This window comes from Rhodnius prolixus, unplaced genomic scaffold (genome assembly GCF_049639745.1).
Source record: "Rhodnius prolixus isolate KJV_2025 unplaced genomic scaffold, Rpr scaffold_2, whole genome shotgun sequence".
NCBI classification, from domain to species: domain Eukaryota; kingdom Metazoa; phylum Arthropoda; class Insecta; order Hemiptera; family Reduviidae; genus Rhodnius; species Rhodnius prolixus.
The window spans coordinates 31,437,438-31,456,856 of NW_027411592.1; the positions used below are offsets into that span (position 1 = coordinate 31,437,438).

Consider the following 19,419-nt stretch of genomic DNA (forward strand, 5'->3'; position numbering starts at 1 on the left):
AAACCATTTTATAGGGGAATACTTTTTGGTGTAACTTATTCCAAAGAAAATTGGAATGAATGAGAAGGAAACAGATTGATCAAATCTCATTCACAGGTAAACGATTCCTTTCGGCTATGATTTTAATAAATACTTAGCCGCTTGTAAAACGTTATTGATTGTTATCTCTTAATTCAGTCAAAAATAATATTTAGTTTGAGAAATTGAATGAATGAATCTTTATTGCTTAAAGAGATCAGATCTCATAGCAAGGGTTGACCTTACAAATTTATAAATACAAAAATTATAATACTTTATTACAATAATTAATTAAATATTAGTAAAGAAATAAGATATCAAGTATTATTTAAATTAACTGAGGAGAATAATTTTTTGAGCATAAGTAAAAAATAAAACAAAATAAAATCAGAACAAGATATAGAAAAAATAAATCATAAAATAAAAAATGAAAATAAGAAACACAACTGAATAGTTCTCTGCAGTAAAGAAGGTAATCTACTTAAAATAATATAACAATTGATACAATAGGGAATTTGCTAACATGGCTTCTTTTAATTGTTTTTTCTTATTATTGCTACATTGATAAGTTAAGGTGAGCAAGGAAGTTTCATTGTAGCGCTATTTTTCTAAATTTGAGACAATTAGTGACAAATAGAAAAATATTATTGACTTTTTCATTATCTCGATCATCTATAGTCAATAGATCTGAAATTTTATTACTATTATCACTACCAGGGTGGTGAGAGAAATACTGAGTGATGAACTTGTTTCTATATTGATTGAGTACCGGACATATTAGGAGTAGATGTGAAATGTTATCTAAATCATGGTTACATAGTGGACAAACAGAATCAAGGCAGAATTTGGCAGAGTAATTTTGATAATTTAAATGGTTTGTAAACTTTCCTGAGAGACGTAATTGAGAAATAATTCTTAATTTATTTATGTGGAGCTTCGCTTTTAAATAGCTTTCACAACCACCTAGCAAACTATAAGTTCTATAGAGTGTGTTAAAAGAGCTGGAAATTGCGGCATCCACATCTTTACTGATTAGGTGATTCTCCATTCTCTCCAACAAGTTTTTGTAATTGTCACTGATTATTTTCACATCCTGTGATACCCAAATGTCCTCGGCACCCAGCATAACTAGATAGTATCGCAGCTGTTGGCACCAGTTGTAGGGCATATCCATTATGTCCAATAGTTCCCTTTGTCTCATATAGCAAAGTTTTGGAAGATCGATTGTTTCCATATTTAATAATTTAAGCCACCAATTCAACATTCTTTTAAAAATTTTGTATTTAAGATGAACTTGTCCGGTTTCAAGTCTGACAAAATAGTTTGGCGAGTTTCTAGGGAGCTGGAGAACTGACTTAATGAAAGATAACTGCGCCCTTTCGACCATATCCGCATAAGATGGAGCCCATACCTCGGAAGCATACAGAATAGTTGCCTCAGAAGTAGCTGCAAACAGTTTAATCTTTGTAGCCCAACTGTCAGATTTACTTTTAATGAGAGTATTCTTCACTACTGAATTGGCTATTATACCCTTGGCTAAGAAGTGTTTGCTTGCTTGCCAAAACTTTGCAGAGGACGACACTGGAACCCCCAGATACGTAAAGGTATTCACTACTTGAAGCGGTACATCTCCATAGGTCAATTGCAATCTTTTACCCGGTCGGCCACCTTTACAAAACGGAATTACCACAGTTTTATCCGTATTGACTGTAAGGCAATTCTCTTTACAATATTCCTGAAGAACATCCAGCTTACGCCGTGCATCTATCCAGCTTCTAGCTAGGATTACCAGATCGTCCGCATAAAGCAAGTGAGATAGTTCTCTAGAATTACTGACTGAAATGCCCTCCACATTCCTGGAAGAGAAGAAATCCTGCAGATCCGCCAAAAACAAGGAAAACAACAGCGGGCTCAGTGTATCTCCTTGGAGGACCCCCTCCGAGATCGGGATATCATACATCGTAGAGCCGTCAGATATGACATAGGTTGCTGATTGATATAACTCAATTAAGAGTCGTAGCATTTTTCCCCCAATCCCCAAACTATAAAGTTTATACCAGAGCTTTTCATGATTTACGGAGTCGAAAGCTCTCCTAAAATCGATAAATATAGCTATAACTTTATTCTTCTTCAGTCTTAGTGCAATATTCACGGCGGAAATCAGCGTAAAAATGCAGTCACAGCAGCTCCTACCCTTTCGAAATCCCATTTGAGTATCCGGAATCAGTTTTTTATTTTCAACCCAATTCGTCAGTCGATTGTATAATACTTTATTAAATATACTTAAGGTACTGTTTAAAATAGAGATACCTCTGTAATTTTTTGGATCAGAAGTTGAATTTTTTTTATGTAACATAAATAGTTTGATCCGTGACCAACTTGGGGGGATAGTTTCTTCTTGCCAAATTTTATTTAACAACCGCAGAACATTTGATGTCCAATAGTTGTTCATTTTCTTAAAATATTCATTTGGAACAAAATCTAAACCAGTTGCTTTATTGTTCTTGGCAGAATTTATAGCGTATTGAAGCTCCTCAACAGTAATGTCGGAATCCAACTCTAGAGTATAATAGTGGGGAAATTCTACTTTAACGGATAGCTTTTCAGGCATCAAGTTTTTATAAAAGTTTGCCCAATCTTTCAGTGAAATTGTATTTTTCGTTTGTGGTTTCCTTTGAAACTTTTTAATATTTGACCAAAATTCTTTAGAGTTTTTTGTATTTCCTATCTTTATTAATATCTTATCAAAATACTCTTTTTTGCGTTTAGAGATTAAACTTTTGTATGATTTTTTTGCAGATAAGTAATTCTTTAAAGAGGCCTCATCGAATAAATTCCGACGACAACATTTGTACAAACTAGTTACAGTTTTTTTTGTCTTGTAACAGCCAGAATCAAACCATGGCTTACTACAATAATTATTTGTTTTGCTTCTCTTTTGCTTTATCATTCCTGCTTCTTTTAAATGCGAAGTGTACACATCATAAAATTGTTCATTGAGTATATTTATGTCTTGATCAAAATCAAAATTAAAATACGATGTGTCCAGTATAGCATTTAAAATATTTAAGTTTGTTTCGTTTCTTTGAATGAATAGAGTTTCATTTTTTTTATTAGTTATTTTAGATTTGGTATTGGTAAATAGAGTAAGTAAACACAGAGAGTGATCAGAAAGATGACCTATTTCAAAAATTTCGAAGTCCGCTATAATGTTTGTACATGAGTAGGAAACCCAAACCAAGTCCACTACACTAGCTCCCCTGTGGCCCACATATGTAAACCTAGCCGGAGTATCATTTAATGTACGGCCGTTACATACAAACATACCTAAATTTTCCATCATATCAACTAATTTATCTCCACGTTTATTAGTTAATTGATCAAGCGTAGTCCTAGCACCATACAAATTAAAATCGTCAAAAATTTCTTCGTCAAGTGAGTTCAAAGTGTTTATTCTCGCATTCCAGTCTCCACCGATAATTATATTATATTGACTGTAAGTGTTAAATAAATTGTGCAAATCATTTTGAAGTTTTTCTAAAATAAAATCATTCTCCACACCTGGTCTCCAGTAAACACATCCTACAATGAAGCTTTCAATTTTGTACTTACATAAAATAGATAGAAAGAAATCATTAGCAGTGAGTACCTCAGTGATAATAAAATCCTTCTCAACAAAAATTATTATTCCTCCACTTGCTCTACCTTTTACATTATTTTTTACAGCATTTACAGTTACACAATTATAGTTAATTAAAAAGGAAGGTTTGTCAATTACTTCATTTGTTAGCCATGTTTCACATAAACATAGAATATTGAATTCTGTTAGTGTATTAATGTCATCTGCACTTAAATTAAATAGATTATTAAAGCCATTTATATTCCAAAAAATAAATTTTAAAAAAGAAGAGTACCTTTCAGTTTTAGGAGTTTGTTTAATTCTTGAATCTACCTTGTAGTTACTTTTTGTTTTGGGGACGAAAAAAACTTTCAATTGATTCACTTCTTATAGCCTTTAATTTTCGCTTCTTATGTATAGTTTTCAAACCCTCAGTTGCATCCGAGTCCAGTTCTTCCATATCAGTATATACCACATCTTCCATTGTTTTCTTTGCACTAGTAGACGGTTGAGACACAGATATCCCCTCTTTATTAAGTATGTTCTCCAAGTCTTGTATATCGTTTATCGCCAAAGCTTTAGAGTTCTCAGTTATTTTAAGAAAGATCTTGTTATTTGCAAACCAAACTGAGTTTATTAACTTTTCCTTTTTTAGTTTTCTTGCTTGATAGAACAGATTAGCATAGCTTGACGTCATGTTTTCAGAGATGTAGATAGGTACAATTGGTGTACAATTAGAGACTAGATGGAATATCATATTTTTTAACTCTCAAACACTGCATAAAGTTTATTTTATCCTCCATTTTCAAAAATTTTACTATAATAGGAGGTGTAGTTGTTTGATTTCTTGGCTTTAATCTGTATATTTCTATAAAATTTACATCGAATGTGAAACTGATATGAAGAGAGATTTTATCAAATACTGTCTTTAGATTTTCATTTTCTACCACTGCAATATTGGTTATTCTCAGAGAGTTTGATTGATGAGTTTGTTTTAGATTAGCCACTTGTGATTTTAAATCCTGAACTTCTTGTTTTAACTTAGTATTTTCTATTTTTAGTTTAGTAATGTCTTCATGATTTTTTGATACATTGTGTTTTAAGTGCAATAAGACTTCTTTTATATTTTTATCAAACGAGGCCACATTTTTACTAGTATTTTCATTATCGTTTTCAAGTTTATTGAGTTTATCTTTTACAGATTTCAGATCTAATAAAAGAGCCTCTAATTTAGATAATATAATACTGGTAGGATCAGTTACTTCACCCTTGTTTGAGCTAAACTCTCCTCCTGAAGTATTCACTTGTGTACAAGCACCTTTGCTACCAGCAGCGGCCATATTAGTTGGTAATAGGAATCAAACTTTCACTAACTTATCAGTAAATTAAGCTTTTTTCTTGCACTTTTCACTGAGTTTAACCAACACAAACTTTAAGAAGCTCAAAAAATAAATTTCCGTATTAAAAATTTGTGGAAATACCTAATAAAAATCAACAAAATTTGCAATTTTATAGAGAGAGCAGATAAGCACAACTTTTCGCATCAAATGCTAAAGGTTAGTTTGAGAAATTTAATTTCTATGTTTATTCCTGAGAATTTATAGATTTTAAATTTGTAAGCTTGTAATTCTTTGAGGATTTTTAAGAAAAAAGAAAAAACAACTTTAGGACATGAAGTTGGCCAAAATGGTGGAGCATTCTACACGGAAAAGCGAAAAAATGAATTAAGGGACTGAAACAATTTTCCTAGGTGGATCCTCCAGAATGAACATCATCCTGTCTACTAATGATATGTCTCAAATCATGTATGGTTTCCTGTAAAAAAAAAAAAAAAATTCATTTAACTTTACTAAGTTTTAGTTTGCGTTTCTGAAGGATCCGGAGTCTATCTATTGGCGTTCTGCTGATACTTCATACGTTGACTGCAATCAATTGTTAGTACTTATTACTAAAGAGCAGAAAATCTTGCCTTCATTTACCCTGAGATATCTTCAGATTAGTGGATTAAACTAATCAATACCACTGAGCTAATCACTCCTCGGGTTTTATTATCCTAATTAATTTACAACCTTTCTTTATTTAAAATTCAAGAAAAGCAATTGAACATTTAATTGCTATCAGAAACAAGGAAAGATACTTAAAAAGGGCCTGGAAAAGGACATTCTTTTATATGGTCAATTCTACGCAAGCCTTAATAACATTTTTAATACTTTTCATTGATTTTTGTCAACATTTTATTAATCCAGTTTAATAATTCCGCTCAAGAAGTCTTTGCTAAAATAAATATGGTATATTTTTCGAAATAAATTCGTCGGATAACATGATATTTTGAAAAGAAAATTAAGGATTAATAAATTGAGAAAATTTAATTTATGTGCAGTGTGAGTAAAAGAATTTGACAGTGACAAATTAATGTAGATGACCATTTTAACAAAAAAGTAGATATACAAATGGAAGCAAGAATTTGATGAAAATAATGCGACTTTCTATTTACAAAATAATTTAATTACAACAGTTGTTTTCCAACATTTCCTGGCGTGACTTTTTTGCACTGATTTAATTAAATAGGGGTGATGCCTTCACATATAACTAGTACATGTCTAATTACATTTTCTATCAAGATTTGGAAGGTGAAATTTATACAGATAGTAATTAAAAAATCTAACGTGAAACATATTTGTTTAAAATAAAAACCTTTTATCAAAATAAAATGTTTTAATTCAATTTCTGGAAATGTAAATTTATTACAACGCTGGCGCCAAAAACCTTGTTTTTTGTTTTTGTTTTTGAGGCGCGTCAACATCTAAGGTTATTGGTGCCCGGAGCTTTTTTCAGTGCACTACCGGCCTCCGGACAGTGTCCTCTCGTTACAGACAACACTGTCCATCACCGGACAGTGTGCTGTAAGAAGCTCCTAGGAAGAGAAAATATAAGGGTCAGCAGCTGGATTCGTACCCGGGACCTCCGCGTGGGAGTCCAGTACGCTAACCGCATAGCTAATCCCTTCCCTAACCTTAGATGTTGACGCGCCTTAAGTCATAAGAGAAAAAATAAAAAAATTAACGCTCAAATTCTGAGTAAAAAAACTAAGATAGCAAAAAACTTTTGCAAACATATTAATTAATTATGGAACAATGTTGCCATTATCAGCAGTTATAGTGTTTTGTTTGGCAGGTAAGGGACAGCCAGTCGCTAGAACAGCCTTCTAGAATTTGGTCTCTTCCTCTAGTGTTGTTAGCACATTCCAGAATTAAGTAGCTAGCGTTTGATAGTATTCCAGAAGAACACGAACAATTATGCATTATTTGTACACCAATACTAGCTAGATGGTGCGGCAAATAATTATGATTAAATCATTCTCACAAGTGTGATAATAAATTTCCTATTGTTGTTATTATACCGGGAAAAGTACGGTCTTTTGAGGATACTACAATGGTCGGATGCTTAAAAATTGGCCTGTTACCTACATGGACGAATTGTATATCCACTGCCATTCGGTACAGCACTTGGCTTTTATATCATTTTTAACTCACTAAAAGCGAGAATGGAGATGCATGTTGTATCGCTTTCTTGGCTTTACAATTCACAATTTCATTTCCTCACAAATCCGTGTGGCACTTAACCCAGATTAAACTTACAGATTCGCCTTTTCTTAAAATACTATTTAATAATTGGAAAGTTTCCAAGATCAAAGCGGGTGCATATTTCTGGAATTTTTTAATCTTTGGAGAACAATTTTGCTATTGGTGAGAATCGAAACAACGGATTGGACAATTGAATCAACATACTTTAAACATTGATATATTGCAAATACTTCAGAGGATTGGTTAGGTTTCCCTTTAAATGATTGTTTATCCGCTATATTAGCATAAACTGGCAATAAAGGCGGCAATGCACGCCATGCACGTTGCAATTGAATCTTTGTCAAGAAAGCTGGCTCTACAAACACAGTAATCATAAAAAATTAGGCGTTCACATCTATAATTTCATCTAAACTTTCTCGATCGTCAACAAACACATATTATAAATATTGTGGGTTTTGGCATTCAAGTTTCACACTAGTTTATGATTGAGTCTCTAAATATCGTATTACTTTTTTTAATTGTACACAATTACCAAATACACTGCACAGAATATGGCTTGAACTAAATACTCAGTGTCTCTCATAACTCACCCCTTGAATGGAAAAGTGTATATTTGCACAAGGAATCTTGAGTTTAGAGAAAAAAATGGTAAAGACGTTTTCCATTAAAATCGTAACTGAAAAATCTATGCTGTAATATCTCTTTCAGTTTAACTTATTTTCATTAAACCTTAATTTTCTATTAATTTTAACGTTTTATCAATCATTGAAATTTATTGATATGAACTTGACTTTAATAATAAAATTATTATTAATAAAATAAACGATTCATTTTTGAATTTAATGATAGATGTCACATTAATATCAAGTAATAAATTATTGCAATGGAATAATATAAATTTAAAAGTAATTTTCTTATAATTGAGTTGTGAGAAAAATGTGGCATTATTTCATCTAATTTTACCGAAATCTTTATTTTGACTTCCTTAATTATTTTCCTTTAAAATCTATTTTGTAGGATGATTTCAAAATAAAGAAATGAGTAAATTACCTACATTTGATGAAGGAAATAAATGTTATTCAACTGCAATGCACCAACACTTTAAAAAATTCAAACTTGGCATTGCGGATGGCACGGGATCACGCTTCCTTCTCTGTATTATTTTTTTTTTCGTGAGAACAAACTATTGTTCATTTAGTATTTCTCTCTCATAATCCTTTATGAAATTTTATAATTCAATGTTCTCTCGCTTTGCGTTGGAGGTTATTATTATTTTTATTTGGACTAGCACATTGCGTTTATGCATTCAAAGCATTGTGACCTTGTAATGTTTCATGGTTTTTTTTAAATCTCCATTTTTGTTTTGTTTTGCTCTATTCGAATCAATAATTTTTGAATGTTTAGTGTAACCAATCAACTTTGTTCAAGCTTGATACAATCAAGAATCAATCATAATCTGTTTGGAATCACTCATTCCACTTCTCTTGATGTAATCATTAAACTCATAATCTTCAAACGACTTTCATAATTAATTGGTCGGTTAAACAACTATTGGTGTTTAATAATCACATTGCATAAATAGAATAGTTAGTTACACCCACTGGTATTAAGTAAGGCATTCCAAATGAGAAGAAACGTTATTTAACAATGAACTCATCATCGACTTTATAAACGCCAGAATGAAGCTGATATGGAAATGGAATAGAGGAAAGAGTACTTTCACTAAGATACACAGCTGTCAAACCCATGGTATTAAGTAGTTACGAATTTTGCTCAACATTACAGTGTCTTATAATTTATCGGAAAATCTATATATATAAAAATGAATGTGTGTCTGTTTGTATGTTTGTACTCGATAGATTCAAAAACCGTATATTCAATCGCCGTGAAAATTTGCGAAATTATTAGGTATATCCCCGGGAAGGTTTTTGCAAATTTTTTTTAAAATCAGAGTTGGGGTTCTAGGTGCACTCGAATAAATATCCCAAAAATATCAAAATAACATTTAATTAGTAATATTTGTTAAAAGTGTAACCATGAAAACCAGTTTTTTGAAATTATTAATACGAGAATAAATTATACCGAAGATGGTGGAAAATCCATTAAACTAAAAGAACTCAACAATACTATTGACGTTGATAATCGTTGGGTAGTACCATATTCTCCATTACTACTAAAAACGTATAACGCACACATAAATGTTGGGTACTGCAATTCAGTGAAAGCTATAAAATATATTTGCAAATATGTGAACAAAGGAAGCGATATGGCAGTGTTTGGAGTGGAAAATACAACTGCATCTAACGATGAAGTCACCCAATATCAACTGGGACGCTTCATAAGTAGCAATTAGGCTGTATGGCGTATTACCTGTATATCATTTTCCATTCATGAACGATATTCAACGGTTGTTCATTTAGCAGTACATCTTGAAAATGGACAGCGTGTGTATTTTACATCAGAAAATGTACGTGCAAGAGCAATGTCACCACCGCCAACAACATTAACTGAATTTTTCACATTATGTAGAAATGATACCTTTGCAAGGACACTCTGAAGTAGGGATAATTTTATTGTTAATTTTCATTTCGATGTATTGTATACATTTGGTCATTAATAAATTATGTTTGAGGTATCAAAACTGTCTTTTTGTTCAAACACAGCAACGTGTGAACGGGTACAGCTAGTTTGTTTAATAAATAAAAGACCCTATTGCGAAGAGATTGTCACAATTTAAATTGGTCAACTTACCGAGGCTGTCCAATGCACTAGATGAGAAGTTGGTCATCTTATTATACAGGGTGTACCCGGAGGAAAGGTCGAAACTTTAGGAGGTGATTCAGCAGCTCAAATGCAACAAAAAAAATATTCTGATCACCCTGGCCCGATTCTCAATGGTGTCCAAGATATTTGCATTTATAACTTTTCCGTTTATATTTGCGTTTTCCACCATAAAAACTGTCGTTAATTTTTTATCCTTTGTCCTACAACAAATCTGCTTATTCCTAACTAAAGAGCATTAAATTTTATATGAATTTGCTTAAACCAGAGCCTCATAACGTTTGTTATAAACAATGCAATTTTTACTTTAATGTATAAAAAATTCGTTCTCGATGATTTTTGTTAAAATTTTCGTCTGTATTTTTTCAATTATTAATGAATCAAGGAGTCACCCAATTACAGAAAAAGTTGTGCATTTATTGAGCTTCAGGACTATATGGATGTTTTTGTTTTTAATATCACCCTACCCCGAACAGAGAGGGTGTAAATGCAAAAAACTGGGAACTTGCGTAACTGACTTTTCACTGATTTTAATTTATTAATTTATTCGTACGTCAATTTTTGGAAAAGGAACAAAAATAAAATAACTATTTTAGTTTTGAATAATTCTTATTTAATAAAACTGAAGTAAAAAATACAGTAGCAATACAAAACAGTAGTAATAAAATGTAATAATAGATAGGTGCCTACCTAAAATCGCTACAAAAATTGTTCTTTTGTCAAGTTACGACCGTTTTTATGGTGGAAAACGCGAAATCGACGGAAAAGTTAAAAATGAAATCATCTTGGCCATTATTGAGAATCGGGACAAAGTGAATAGAATATCTTTTGTTGCATTTAAGCTGCTGAATCACCTTCCGAAGTTTCGACCTCTCCTCAGTGTACAACCTGTATACATCCCCACAATTGCATTTCATTCGCGGCACAAATGACCCAATCAATGATCGTACCCAAACAAACAGACGATTCAACGTAATACACATAGACTACTTATTCTCTTCTGATAGAAAGACTTTCACCTTGAGGGAGAACTTCTATTCTTTCCTTTATGAAGACTTTACCACAAGAAAACATGCCGCTTCACGTGAAAGGGGAAGTGAAAAACCCCTCACGGTTAGTTCACGTTCCCATGGTGATGATACCATTTCTTATAAGGACCAAGTCCCTTAATTAAATGCCTTGCGGTTTCTTCGCTCGACCCAGTAATGCCTCGAAACACCAATGCAGGTGACGATGTATTCTGTATCGCTGCTTTAAGTCGCCTCTTAAAGACAAACAGAGATACCAAGGGAGTGAGGGAGTGTTGTAATCCGGTACCTATCCAGACGGTGTGGCCAACTGCCATAAGATGCTGAACACACCTGTATACAGTTTTGAACAGGATTCAGCCCAAACTTCGCAACATATAGGAAAAAATTAAAAAACACGAAAGATATGAATAACAGAAAAAAAAACTAGCGAACTCACTTCAATTATTTGGGTTATATTCTGGAAATTTGCATTTATCAATATTCAGATTTATACAGTTTAAAAAAGTATTTCGAGAGACTGGCAACATGTATACTTTTCTGGTTAGCTATAGCAATAAAATAAATATCAGCATTACATTTTCAAACTTACGGCTCATGTCCATTTCTTTTATTTCTACCTAAGGTAGAGTCTTAGATTGTTTTTTGTTGAATATTACAAAGAAGAATAGTATACATCTCTGAGACACTGAGGGTAGTAAAGTGGTTGAAGTGGGAGTATAGGTATGTAGTGTACTTGCTTGTATAGCATGCATGTTTACATATACATGCAGGAAACACGCCGTTACTGGCCGTGCGCTGTACTCAACCATACTTACCCGAACTTAAGTACATTCACATATCACACTAGCGCTATCTACAACCCGGGTCTCCTGTTTCCATGATACACCTTGGTTGCAACATATATGAGCCCTTTTTGTTTCTCTCCATGTACTTTGCCCAATACAAACACTTTATTATTGCTATTGAAGTAAACTTTATAAGTTGACACATTCCACGCGCAGTAAATTTGCACTTTTTCTTTTCGTTGAAGAATAATCATTTCTGATTTTCAAAAATTATTTCGCGGAAGTCCAGGGTGGGGCAAAAGGTATGAACCGGTTTTAAAGGGATGTAAAACAAAAACAATTCAACTTACAGAAATTATGTTTATATTGTTTAATTCAGTACAGAATCTAGTATTAAGTTTGAAAGATGATATCACGTAGATGGCGGCCGTCAGCCGCGATGCACTCTTGAAGGCGAATTCTGAAGTTTTCAACCGCTCTTCTGCACATTTCGATGGGTATTGCCGTAACTTCCTCTCTGGTTCTGTCCTTTAGTTCTTCCTGGGTATGTGGACGATGTTTAAAAACTTTTTCCTTTATGTACCCCCAAAGAAAAAAATCACAAATGCTCAAATCTGGTGAGCGCGCAGGCCACTCCACGTCACCCCTCAAAGAGACGAGGCGCTGGGGGAACACTTGCCTCAATCTCGCCATTGAAATCCTAGCAGTGTGGGATGTAGCCCCGTCCTGTTGGAACCAGATGTCTCCCAGATTAGTTGCTTCACTCAATTCTTCCAGCTCAGGTTAAAAAAAAACTCTTCCAACATTGTCACATAGCGCTCAGCGGTGACAGTGACGATCGCCACACTTCTTCCTCGCTTTGATTTGAGAATTTGTGATTTTTTTCTTTGGGGGTACATAAAGGAAAACGTCATCTACGTGATATCATCTTTCTTAATTTAATGTAAAAAACTAGATTGTGTACTGAATTAAACAATATAAACATAATTTCTGTAAGTTGAATTGTTTTTGTTTTACATCCCTTTAAAACCGGTTCATACCTTTTGCCCCACCCTGTATAAGTGGTAATGTGTCCCAAATACGATAAGATTTTTCATTTCCCTTAAATATGCGCTTTGCAAAAAACTGGATTTTATTAGAATGGATCCTGTTTATTAAAGTGTTTACAATTTATCTTGCAGCGATTTATAATTGAAGGAGTAAAGGCTTGGCCACACTATTCGCAGATCAAGAGGGAGCTTCTCCCCCGAAAAACTCTGAACTAATCAAGTTTACATTTTGAAGAAAATAAAGTGAAATTGACCTTAACTTTAGGTCATTTAGTTAATGTTGGCAGGTACATGTGAAAACCCTTGAGAGATATAAAAAGACGATAAATAGAAAAATCTTGTCATTTCTATACAAAGAGAAAACATTTACTTTCGAAATTACTCGACAACATATTATGTACGTGAACTTTACGTTTTCGAGATCTGAAATACGTAATACCCCTTTCTTTCATCTCATGTGACTTGCTTTTCTTTGTTTTCGCCAATCACTATCTCCAATAAATATAATCAGTGAATCTGATATAAGCAGTTGTAATTTACCTATAAAGATGATTTTTAATAGTGTTTCCAGCAATAAAAAACAAAAATATTAAGAAAGTACATTTTAAAAGTATCGATTATATTAATATCGTGTTAAATGGGATGTTTGTGTTTTTATAGCCTCTTTGTTCTGTCTGTTTAGTGCCGCATATATTATAATTACAGAAACAAATACTGTCTTTTAATGATTCGAAATGATTTAAAATGTCTCTCATGTTCACTATTTTGATTGGAAAAATACAATGGAAATCGCTATGGCATTTTCTTGAATTACTTGACATTAGTTTCGTATCTAGTCTAACTTTACATACGTTCGTAGTAAAACTAGTTTCATGTATCTAAAAAATGAATACTGATAATTAAACAAACAGAATTAGGTAAACTTTTATTAGAGCAGAACGGAAGAAAGATTGACGCAGAATGATATGCGCTAGTTTATGTAAGTTTTGGAATTTAGTCTTGGCGAGTTAGTCTATGAAGGAAATGTTGAAGTCAGTGTGAAGAGTGAGGTTAGTAACGTAGAAAGGAGCGTCAGCTATCTGTCGGAGTAATTTTGACTGAAATGTTTGTACTATCCGTATGTTTGTAGGTTTGGCTGAACTCCACAGCTCTAGTCCGTAAGTCCACATAGGTTTGAGGATAGTGCTGTATATTAAGCGTTTGAGTTCAATGATTTGGAGCGTCGTCCAAGTAGTCTGTAAAGCGGTTTCGCACGTTTTGTCATTGCTTGTCTTTTAAGTCTAGTTTGTTGGTTCCAAGTGAGTCGTTTGTCTATGTAGAGAGCCCAAGGTAGCGCACCAGATCTGTACAAGGAAGAGGATTGCTGTTGATGAGAACAGGTGGACAGGAGCCCCGCAGGAGAGTAAACGTGGCATTTCCGTGGGTTCATTTTAATCCGCCACTTCTTGGCCCAGGATTCTATTTTATGTGAATGTGTCTGTAACTTGTATGAAGCTGATGAAGGATGTGTACTTGTAGCTAGTATGGCTGTGTCGTCTGCATTTGTACAGAGTAGTGCAGAGGGTGGTACAGGTATGTCTGATGTGAATACTGTGTAGAGAACGGGGCCAAGTATACTCCCCTGAGGCACTCCCGCCCCCACTGTGGAGAAAGAAGAGATTGCTGAGCCAGTACTAACTTGAAAGAATCTATCAGAAAGATAGGAGCGCAGAATGAGGAAGTATGTTGAGGGAAGATTCTTTTTCAGATTGAACAGTAATCCAAGATGCCAAACACGATCGAAGGCCTGGCTTACGTCTAAGAATGCCCCTGAGCAATACTGTTTTCTCTCCAGTGCTGAAGCAATAGAATCAACAATTTCAAATCATTGTTGAAAAGTGCTATGATGACTCCTGAAACCAAATTGGTGGTCTGATATTACACCAGACTCCGACAATATGGGGTTAATACGCTTAAGTAACAGTTTTCAAGAACTTTTCCTAGAGTCGGCAGTAAGCTGATTAGTTTAAGTTAGAATCTTATTTATTTAACCAACAATAATATTCGTGTGTTTAAATAAATAATTTTAACTAAAACAAAATTCTCACCAGAAAGTTATCAATGAGAAGTCGACGTTTCTATTCATTATATTTACCTGCCTAATTCTCTAATGTTCATCTTTAAATTATAATTTTTAGGTAAATCTAAAATGAGACCAGCAAAAGAAACTGTTATAGTGTCCAGTGTCTTCTTGACTTAGGTAAATAAATGAAATGGATTCCCTAAATAGAGTAGTTTAATGCTGTCCTAGAATAATTACAAACTTTAGTCTCGTATCTCTGTATTTACCATTGTTTCAACTAAATTTCCGTCCTTTTGTGATCCCTTTCTATTTGGTTATTGAAGTGCGCATAACGTTATTGTTATTCTTAGGATTATTGTTGGATTCTAAACATTTGGCTGAAATATATCTTTATTTGAAGTGAAATATATAATTTTATTTAAAGTGACTAGGATCAGCTAATTTAAAACTACAACTGTTAGATTCCACAGGTGCGAAATTCTTAAGTGTTGGCTTAAGTTTTAAAAATATAATGAATATGTGAGAGTGATTGGATTCGAAACCTCTGTACCATTGCTACTGGTAATGTTTTACAGCAATCTTGCTTTGATATGTGTGACTCTAAACTATTATTTCCCTGTAGTACAAGTTCCGCTATCCGAATAGTATTTGAATACAACTTTTTTCTTCTGGCATTGGCTTTTCACCACACAGCCAACTTCAAAGCTTATTCCTTCCTAGGATATTTGATCTTAACTATATAACTTCCTATCCACAAGTATATTTGTTAATCAAATCTTCAACAGGTTTCAGGGCATAGACATTATTAGAAAAGATGATGTCCTCGTATCTAAATGGCGCACTCAAATTTTTGTACAGCGAGATGAACAGCTCATCTCTTTCTTTCTTATAAAGTGGGCACACCATGACGACATGTTTAAAATCTTCCTCCTCCTTACACTTTTCGCACAACGGAGTAGCTCGTTCACCGATTCGATGTAGGTACGACCCGCAGACTGCATGGTTCGCTCTCAATCTGCTAATTGTAGTAACCAATCTTTTGTTCATGCCAAGACCTTTAAACCAAGGTCTTTTAGGCAGTTGGTTCACCATACGCTTGTAAAATTGACCCTTCGTACTATTAGTGTAGTCTGCCACATTTGTAATGCGGTTTTGGTTATTCTCCCTCTTAAATCCGACATTGGAACTTTGTAATCTTCAAATCCTCCATTTTCAGTGGCATCTTTAGCGAGTGTATCCACTACTTCATTCCCTTTAACACCGCTATGTCCTCTTACCCAAAGAAAGTGAACGTAAACGCTCTCCTCTTTAAGAAGTGCTATACGCTCTACTATTTCCGCAATAATATGATTCATCTTACAAAGTCCGTGCGAGTTAGTTAATCTATGCAGTGCACTCAAGCTATCACTTAGAATTAGAAACTTTTTCTCTGACAAGGAGCCCATATACTTCAGTGACATCAGTATAGCGACTAATTCTGCTGTATAAATAGACGCCTCTTCACATAACTTAGTGGTCATAAAACGGTTGCGGTACGGATCATACACAGCACTCCCGACTTTGTTACCAATTTTCGATCCGTCTGTGTATAAACAGTATGCGTTTGGATAATGATTAGAAATGTAATCTGTCAGCGCCGACTTCCTCATTCCTTCAGGTATTTTGTTCAGTTCGAATGTGGTATTAACGCTTATTTTATTCAACAAATGTTTGTAATTCAGTGTAAACATGGGCAATTTATGGTTATGAGCTATGTAAACGATCTTTCTATAGGCCGAAATTCTTATGAAGCTCTCTGTGTAAGGAGGTGCTTTTTTCTTGGACCAGTGTTTGTGTGTAAGAACCGTAGAGTTAAATTGGCAGATGTGGTTGTAAATTCTAATGTTGGTGCTTAGCATTTTTAACACGAATCGATCAGATACGATTTGTTGAATACAACTTAGTATTTAATATATAAAAAAAAAAATTGTTAAACAAAAATAATGATAAAATTTGTAAAATTAAAAATTGACACAACTGTTCACACCAAATTACAGACTTCTAAAAGTTTAATTTGTGTTAGGTTATTAAATAGATTTTTAACATTATATTTATATTGGATATTTATACTTACTTTTACATTGCATACAAAAAAGTAATTGAGTTTTCATTTACTGTCCGTAAAGTACCTGTGTTATGTGTAAATAAAGAAGCTAATTGAGAGAATTTAAATGTTTGTTTTTTTTTACAAATTTTGGTATCTCAATTAAACAAAGATAAACAAAGAGTAAAAGAGAGAATAAAAATAAAACATAAAAAAAGTAGAAACTGTTGATTCAATGGGTTGATATCACAGAGGAATACTGCGTGCTAATGCTCTCGGGTTCCTCTTGATGGATTGCCTAGTTTATGAAGCTGAAGTTAACCAACTTCCCCCTTTTGGGAAAATCACCCACATTCCTTAGGGAATATGAAAAGTTATGGTTCGAAAACTGAACTTTAGTCTCAGCAACTGAAATTTAGAATAATAATTATTAAATTGTACACTTACCTTTTCTGTGTTCCAAAATTTTCTAGTAAAATTGCATAAAAAAAAAAATTAGCAAGTACCTAATTTCTATTTCTTTACTTTTAGAAAGAGTTAGTTAAAGGAAACGAGCCTGAAATTTCAGCACCGTATCTAGGAATTAAATTGTCATGTTTTAAATTCATTGAGTTCGTTTCAATAGAGCTGATAAAGTGTACGGGTGGTATTTACGCTTATTAATTTTGTAGAATGCAGTAGACAGCAATTACTTTCAGCATTCCCTAGCTCTACGCTTCTTCATTGTCTCCAATCCTCTCTTCTTTGTTGAGGGACACGGAGCACTTTAATTGATCATACAAAGAGTTTTACTACTTCAAACACTTATATAGTAGTCATTCTCTCTGCCATTTATCGCAAATCTTTGAAATGAAAAATGAGTAAATCTATTATGAAAGGTGCCTATCTTAATCAATAATTCATGTCGCAGGATTGTTGAAATAACAAAACTTCTCCGTCCGGTATGTGGCTGTCTAATTTTCCAGATCTTTCGCTTAGTTCTGTGGATCTAAAACTTTTTTGCAATCTGAAAAAAAAAGTGGAAGTTGCAGTTAAAACGGAGCAAAGGATTAATTATATTTTATTTCAAAAAGTTTATTGAGTTCCTTAGTAAATTTTGTTCCACCAAACATCATTTAGAGATTAGCTTGCTTACGATAAGTTCCGACTTCTAACACATCAAATAAAATCCAAAGCCAAACCTGGAAGTATCCATGGACCCTAAAGAATTCATTTCTTGGTGCCTTCATTAATTCTCTCTAAAGATTAGGCTTACGTATCATAAATTGGTTTTGTTCTCTTTTGAAATGCAATTACTTTTTCTACGATGCTGCAACAGAAGTTAAAAATATGTTGATACTCAAATTGTGGCTTGTTGGTATCCAGTCTTAATTTCTTTCATGTCTTTTAAGTTCATTCTTGACCGTTCGAAAGTACATCTAGTGACCTAAAGTATAAAAGTGAGTAGATTATTGCCTATTTCTTCAGGCACCATCCATCTACTACAGATCCTAGATATCGTTAAAAATAATTCATCAGAGCTAAGACTCTACACAGTCTGTGACTTCAACAATTGCTTATTTTGGTGTACGACTAACCGAGAAAGATGGCACTTTTGTACGCATTGGACGTTGCTAGAGCCTAGACTATGTAGTGTCAGTTTGGCTTCGATGATGTTCCTAATGAAGCCGTGTTAGACTGTAATGTCCTAAATAGTACAGATTCTTGTTGGGAATGCATTTAGAAAAAAAAGGCTTGATGACAGCGTTCGACTTGAATAAATAAGGCTCTCTTGCTTGCCATAACTTCCCCTGATCTGTTTAGACAGAGTAATCTTTATTTTCAAATATACGAGTATAAAGTAAAGACTTTTTTATATTATATATACCTAGTACGTAGTAAAATATTTGTATAATTGTATAGTATATGTACGGAGTTCATCTTCGCTTGTTTTTCTCTCCGAATTTTTTACTTAATCTTCTAATAACGAGAAAGCGCAGAAAGTAGAAATTTAATATTTCGCATAAGTTGACACCTTCGTTTTATGTTGACCATAGGCTGCCTAGTAAGTTTTTAGTCAAAATCGGTCATCAGGAAGAACCACTTAACTAAACCGTTTATATTTTTTGTAATTTTTTAAAAAAAGGCTCCTGTGATTTTCCTTAAACTGGGCTAATTGCATGTACTAGAATTATAACTTTTTATTTAAAACATTTGTCCCCATAAAGATCCGATCACGAGTACACCAGGAATTAGGGTCGGTTTGCGGTCCTACACTTGTGAACTGTAATGGGGTGGTCAAATTTGTTGCTAAAGTCGAGTTTACCGAAAATTCGTCTTCGGAAGTACGTCTTAATTGAACAGTTCACTTTCTCGGCAGAACACAAACATTTAACATGGGCATATAGATTTACTACTTTTACTATAA

At 33.5% G+C, this 19,419-nt stretch overlaps 1 protein-coding gene across 1 annotated transcript; it reads right to left on the reverse strand.

The window, feature by feature from the left end:
• Positions 1–16,014: 16,014 nt before the first annotated feature.
• LOC141450199 (uncharacterized) lies at positions 16,015–16,578 on the reverse strand. Its single transcript, XM_074120353.1, has one exon. It carries the CDS (start codon positions 16,576–16,578, stop codon positions 16,015–16,017), a length of 564 nt encoding a protein of 187 aa, XP_073976454.1.
• Positions 16,579–19,419: the final 2,841 nt, after the last annotated feature.

Coding starts and splice junctions, on each gene's coding strand:
- LOC141450199 (XM_074120353.1), bottom strand. CDS start 16,578: ATGAGGAAGTCGGCGCTGACAGATTACATTTCTAATCATTATCCAAAC.